At 44.0% G+C, this 6,403-nt stretch overlaps 1 protein-coding gene across 1 annotated transcript in view; it reads right to left on the bottom strand.

Annotated features, from left to right (window-relative positions):
- Positions 1-231: 231 nt before the first annotated feature.
- The window catches only part of gpatch4 (G patch domain containing 4), a 6,214-nt gene continuing 42 nt past the window's right edge, over positions 232-6,403 (bottom strand). Inside the window, exons 1-8 of the mRNA XM_080540405.1 lie at positions 6,316-6,403; positions 6,004-6,084; positions 5,748-5,821; positions 5,094-5,186; positions 3,556-3,669; positions 2,973-3,088; positions 2,611-2,661; positions 232-1,852 (exon numbers count right to left, since the gene is read on the bottom strand). The exon at positions 6,316-6,403 is cut by the window's right edge and continues 42 nt beyond it. Of these exons, the coding sequence (XP_080396531.1) occupies positions 916-1,852; positions 2,611-2,661; positions 2,973-3,088; positions 3,556-3,669; positions 5,094-5,186; positions 5,748-5,821; positions 6,004-6,082 (1,464 nt within the window). The 5' untranslated portion in view covers positions 6,083-6,084; positions 6,316-6,403 and the 3' untranslated portion in view covers positions 232-915. The remainder of the gene's footprint in view (positions 1,853-2,610; positions 2,662-2,972; positions 3,089-3,555; positions 3,670-5,093; positions 5,187-5,747; positions 5,822-6,003; positions 6,085-6,315) is intronic.

Below are 6,403 nucleotides of genomic sequence, written 5' to 3' on the forward strand. Positions count from 1 at the left end.
CAATGCCCTTTCCAAAAATGTATAGATTAGCAAATCCCCAAAAAATTCCCACGAAATTATATAACAAACCTGACTATTTGTTGGGGACAGGAAAATCTTTGTAAAATCATAGTCCCAATTGAGTTTCTTCTATTCAAGCAAGATTATATCAACAAACAATATTGACATGTGAAGTGTAGCAAATGAATTCATGAATATGTCAAAGAAAGGAGTTTATTCACTTTAATTGCAAAATGATTTAATTTAGCAGTTTAACAAGAATTAACAAAATAACAGCTATGGAAATATTGTACATGACATCACAGAAAATCTCATCCAAGTGAAGGACTGTTCCATGGAGTAAAACAGATTGTAAATGTGCTCATAATATCTTGTCACCTCGTCATTTGTTTCCACATATGATATCCAACCAACAGCAGAGTTATTCAATACCAGCCCTGGACCTCATTTCCCAAAAGCTATGTTCAACAGAAAAGCTGATCAGTTTGATCCGAGCATTTTCAGCCTATCGAATATTCATATTAGATGTATGTTCCTCTTACGATGCACTTAACGTATGCTCTCTCTACGAGTTGTTTTGGGAAAACATGTTATTGCCATTCATCAATAAAACTCTTGCAAAAGCTTACGTTCCATTGCTAATCGGGTAAACAAGGCCTTGGATTCGGGCATGGTTTAATTCTTGCCTTCTACATGGCGATTGATTCAGACCTGGGACAAGAGGTTATTGAACTTTCTGGAACATCAGTGATCAATTAATCAATGAATGAATGACAAAAAGAAACCCAGCAGTAATTGGATAGCACAGATGACTGTAGGTGCTTCAGGATATTGGACTGCAAGCTCTGCATCCACCATGCAGATGTCAACAGTATTTGACATCCATTAACGTCATTCTCAATCTGGTTCCATTTTCTACTCTTTTGTCTTTTTCTTCTTCTTCTTCTTTTTTAGAGACTGGGTAGCAGAAGTGTCCATATCCTCTACGGTCTGTTTGTCCTCTTTACACTTTTTCTTTTTCCTCTTAATCTTGGGTTCTTCCTCTTCCATTCCACCTTCCTCTCTCTCCAGCTCGATCGATGCATCCCTTTTCTTTTTCTTTTTGGGAATGGAGTCCTCAACCGTTCCTGATTCGTTGGTTTCTGTGTCTTTGCTGTGTTCTAGCTTCTCAACCGCTCGAGTCTCCTCTTTGTTTTTGGAGGACTTCTTCTTCTTCTTCTTCTTCTTCTTTCTGGTGTTAGCGTCCGGATCAGTCTGTTGCTGTGTGGCGTTCTCCCCCGGTTCCTCAGTGGAAGCCTCTTCACTACCTACTGCAGGGTCACTCTCTCCGATAGGGACAGGGCTCTCACAAGCTTCTCCATTTAAAACGCAGCTGTCCTCCAACAATTTCCTCTTCTTTGAACGTTTCCTCTTGGTTGGCTGAGCTTCACTATCTCCTACAGGGGTTGGTTCTTCCACTATGGGAACCGCTTCCACCTTCCCATTGTCCTCCTTTGAACCTTCCTTAATTTTCTTCTTCGTCTTTTTTGACCTCACGTGCTGCATGTCGGGGCTTTCACAGACCACCGCCTCAGCATTCTCTACAGTAGTGGTCTCATGGGACTCCTCAGAACTGTCCTTCCTTTTCTTCTTCTTTTTTGACTTTTTTTTCTGGGTCTCCTCTGCCGGTGTCTCCACCTCCCCCTTGGGGCTCTGTATCGCTGCCGGCGTGGTGGCGGTGGGGGTGGGGGTGACACTGGCAGGTGAAGCAGCCGCCGATTGGCTCTTCTTACCATACTTGGCCATGAACTCTTGCTCTTGTTGTTGCAGTCTGGCTAGCTTGGCGCTCATAGTAATACCGTGCCTGCCTCCCCTGTTGAGAACAAGAGGGGAAGAATAGTTTAGACCCAAATCATATTTTAAAAATGTTTTATTTGCCATGCAATCAACTTGTCAATCAATTGTTGGTGTGGTGACTGTTTCCTCCTTAGTCACCGCGACTGTTGAACTGTAAACTATAGTTGACTCGTGATACCAACACCGACGACTTCTGTACAATACAATCATTTGTTTACTTTATTATAAAAACATGATACACTAAAAAGTTTCGCATGTGGCAACACGGTCAAAGACTGTGTGCTCACCAGTTCAATCAGTAACACCTGTAGCCTACCGGTGAGCTCACCTATGTACCTGTGCACTCCTATGCCCTCGCCACTCAGTGGTCAACAGTAAAAATGACATCCAGCACAGACATAATGGCTGCAACAGTTGGCTTGTGGTATTTTTGCTATAGGCACAGGGTCAGCCATAGTCGGCGCCCCTGGAGCAATTAGGGGTTAAGTAGGCACCTTAGATATGATGCCAGCTACCCTCCAGTCACCAGCTCACATGCAGCTCCCTCCTGAGGCGGGGATCGAACCAGCGACCTTACGATTGCTAGCCGGCCTCTCTAACCTCTAGGCTACCGCCGCTCCCTAACCAGCCCTGCTATTCACATGCATTAACAGATGAGTCATGTTCTACCTCATTCTCTGGAGGTGACCTCTATGACTTCTTGATAGAAAAAAAAGCCAGTCTCGATAAATTACAAATCCTCTTACAAACAAAGACTGCTGACAAGGAACTTACTTGTGAGCAGTGAGTCCTCCACAGGCTTTCATTAGTTCAGCGTCTGATAGGCTGCGCAAACAGAGTATGACAGCATTTAATACATTACAGATGTGTATAGCATTCTTCAACTACAGAAAAAAAAACGTAACGTGTGTAGCGTTCATTCAATGTCTAGACATTGGGTTTAAACATTCAACATGTATTAGTGTAATGATCGTGTAGCCTATAATCAACGTATGTGAATTATTGTTGCACTGTAGATTGTCGGATGCATGTGGGTTATCTTTGTCTGCACGGACTATGGCCTTCTCATTGCCTCTTGGGGACTAATAAAGTTATATTGAGTGTAGTTAGATGACAGTGAGCGGTGCGGTTCTTACTTGGTGGTGCTGGAGAGATCCAGCCTCGTGTCCTCGTCATCCGAGCTGCTGCTGCTGTCCTCGGTGCTGGAGGACTTCTGCTCTGGCTGCTCCGGTCCTGACAGCAGGGTGGCAGACTGGCAGGGGGAGATGCACACAACCACATGGTCAACATCTCTACTGGTGAGACGGATACAACCACATGGTCAACATCTCTACTGGTTATTGGGAGTTGTCTGGAGACATGTTTAAGTGTTTATGTTCCATTTTACATGTAGTTAACTGAACTGAAAATGTCCATAATGCACTAGAAATAGGACACTGCATTAAGGAATTTCAACGAATGCATCTTTTTCACCACAGCTAGGTTTTCTTTTGGGTTTTTTTGAGTGGGGCATTCCCACTGTTATATATGTTTCCTTTATTGGATAGAAACAGTAAAAAGAGACAGGAAAGTAAGGAGGAGAGGGCATGTCAGCAGGCAACGGGTAGGATTCGAACCCATGCTGATATGGGCATATGTGTATGTGCACAGTTAGGCTATGGTGCTAGACCACTGGACCACCCCAGGCCACCACGGTTAGCATGTAGATTATACCAGTACCTTGACAAAGCATCCATACAGCTTGCCTTTGGCCAGGGTGGCTTTCCTTGGTTTCTTGTTGGAGATCATCCCTTTCTCCTCCTCCTCCACCACCTTCTTCACCTGCACGCCATTCTTGAATGGACAAATAGAAGTGTGAGCACAAAACATACAGGACTGTGTGTGTGTGTGTGTGAGAGAAGGTGAAGGTGAAGGAGGAGCTTCAGTGTTTCCTCCAGGATTTTTCCCATTAGTGGCGGAGCGGATGGCGCGCGCGATTTTTTTTCCGCGTGCACGCGCATAAAACGCGCACTGGCGCTCAAAACAAGGACGCCGTTTCACCAAAAACTATAGGGTGGCAACAATTATAATTTCTTAAATAGCGGTTAAGTCATTAAAGCCGAGCAGGTGATTTTATATAGAAGGTGATCAAATACCAATATATCCTACAGCTGCAGCGGAACATACGGAACGCGCATTACACACACACACACACACACACACACATGAGAGTACACGCACAAAACCGGCTAACGTTACTCATTAACTGTTTACACAAGTAAAATCACAGTGTGACAGTCAGATGGAGCATTCGGTAAACAACAACAGCAAGGTATCAGTTGAGTTAAAGAAAACCAACTCTTACCTTTGAGGACACCAACATGAGCCCTGTTTACCCGTACCTCCGCCGTTCTGTTCGTGGTGATTTTAGAGACAATAGATTATTTTTGCCCCGCGCATATTGCTATGAATAGTTCGAAGCTAGGTGCTTGCACGTTAGGTGCGAGAATGCTAGGTTAACCCATTAGCGGGAACATTATTTGTTTCACAAAATAGGCTGATTTAGTTGACCATGAACATCAGAGACATACATTACGAATGTTCATTTAAAATACTCTATACTGAGCACTGTTATAAGAACATGAACCAGAGAACAGCAGTGTTATGTACGACAGTATGTCATTGCAGCACTTTGTTGCACTTTACGACGTCACGTTCTGTACGTCCGTTAGAGCTTTACGACGGTGTGTGTGTTGTCAGAATGAATGGCACTTGACAGTAAACGGAGCTCAGTTTGTATACCTGTGTGGATCTACATTTATTAGCATAACACAAACATAATAAGCAGTAAATGCCATAACCCACAGTCGTCGCTGATGATGTTGCATTATCGATTGGGATACGGGATTAAAGGGACCGGCGTGTGTCCCGCTAAATTCGGACCAATCACAAAACTGTTTTGAAAGCGCGTTGCCTCGCGCCGCGCGCCTGTTTAGAGCGATTCAGTCTCGATTGCAGTGCGAACACAAACGACAAGGTTAATTGCAACATTGTAACATTATTGTAAATAACTACGCCCTAAATGTTGGTCTGGAAGCGGCCTAAATCTAGCTTCAATCTGCTTTTTTTCTGTTCTCCGGTCATAATAACTCGCTGCCTTTCTGCGCAGCCTGAATCAAAGTGGACTGTCTGAATCATTTGGTGGCGGAGGAAATTCATTCGTGGCGGCCCGCCACGAATAAATGCATATAGAGGAAACACTGAGCTTGGTTGCGGACCTGATCAGATTCCACCTCCAGACTTGAGGAGGCCTTGTTGAAGACATGGTCCCACCAATGGAAGCTGAACTGTTCCCCTTCGCGATGTCCCACCTGGGTAATCAGAGTCAAATTACAGACTAACAAATTCCCCAAATCCTCCCTTAGATGTGTTTGATCTCCAGGTCAAAACAAACATAAAACGCACTCACAACTGTTCATACAGGTGGTTTTAACGTAATCCCATTCCCAAACATCCTGTACCTCCCAGGTACCTCATATTAGGATTGACATTACATTTGAACCATTTAGCAGACGCTTTTATCCAAAGCGACTTACAATTAGAGATTACAGGGGACAGTCTCGGGCTAAGTGCCTTAACTCTAACTCAAGGGCACACTCGTGGTGGTGTTCCCAGGTGGGATTTGAATTCATGACCTTCTGATCACCAGTCCAACTCACTATCCACTAGACCACCACTACCTCTACCCTATTAGGATAATGTTAAGACAGTCTGTAGGACCACTACATCCAATAGGAGTGTATCTCTTCGGGAGCCAACATAGGGGACCCTCAGAACCCCCATAAGTACAGTTGTGAGGTCTGCTCGGGCTAGTTGTCATGCATGTCTGACAGTGAGGCTCTGGTCTGGTTGATAAAGGCACAGGTACTCACCCCTCCCTTGTCACATTTCACCTTGACTTTGATAGCCTCCGAGATGCCATTTTCATCCCGGCCAAGACCTTTGCCTGGGTAAAGAGTTGAGAAGCACATTTTCATAAGTGGATATTGGGCTGGATTGGGCTACCTTTAACTGCATAGATATCTAAGTCACGTGACTGTATATGCAATTGTCAACCTGTACTGTATGAAAAAATAGTGTAATAAATAAATAGAAAAATATATAACTATATATATATCCAGCACGCACCTTTTTCCCACCCATGCCGCGTCATCTGTCGCTCCGCAAATGTAAGTCCATTGCTTTTCTCCTGGACAGGTTCCGCCATACCTAGCGACAGAAAGTGACTTAGACAACTACAACAGGCAACGTCTTAAGGGAGATCAATATCTATCTCAGTCAGTCTGCAAAAGTAGCTTACAACTATAGCTGCTACAAGAGAAGATTGAGTATATCTAACAAACTCCGATGAAGCAGAACATTGTGCAGTGTGTTGGCTAATCTATCCAAAGCATGCAGCACAAAACAACATTTAAAGAAAGCCCGAAGTGATTAGTTTACCTCTCGGCGGTTTATTTCGTTCGCCTGACACCAGTCTGTTTACAGTCTGTTTACAGTGGGTATAATAGATAACTGTAGTTATTATAAC

This window comes from Nansenia antarctica, assembly GCF_963989245.1.
Source record: "Nansenia antarctica genome assembly, chromosome: 10".
NCBI classification, from domain to species: Eukaryota; Metazoa; Chordata; class Actinopteri; order Argentiniformes; family Microstomatidae; genus Nansenia; species Nansenia antarctica.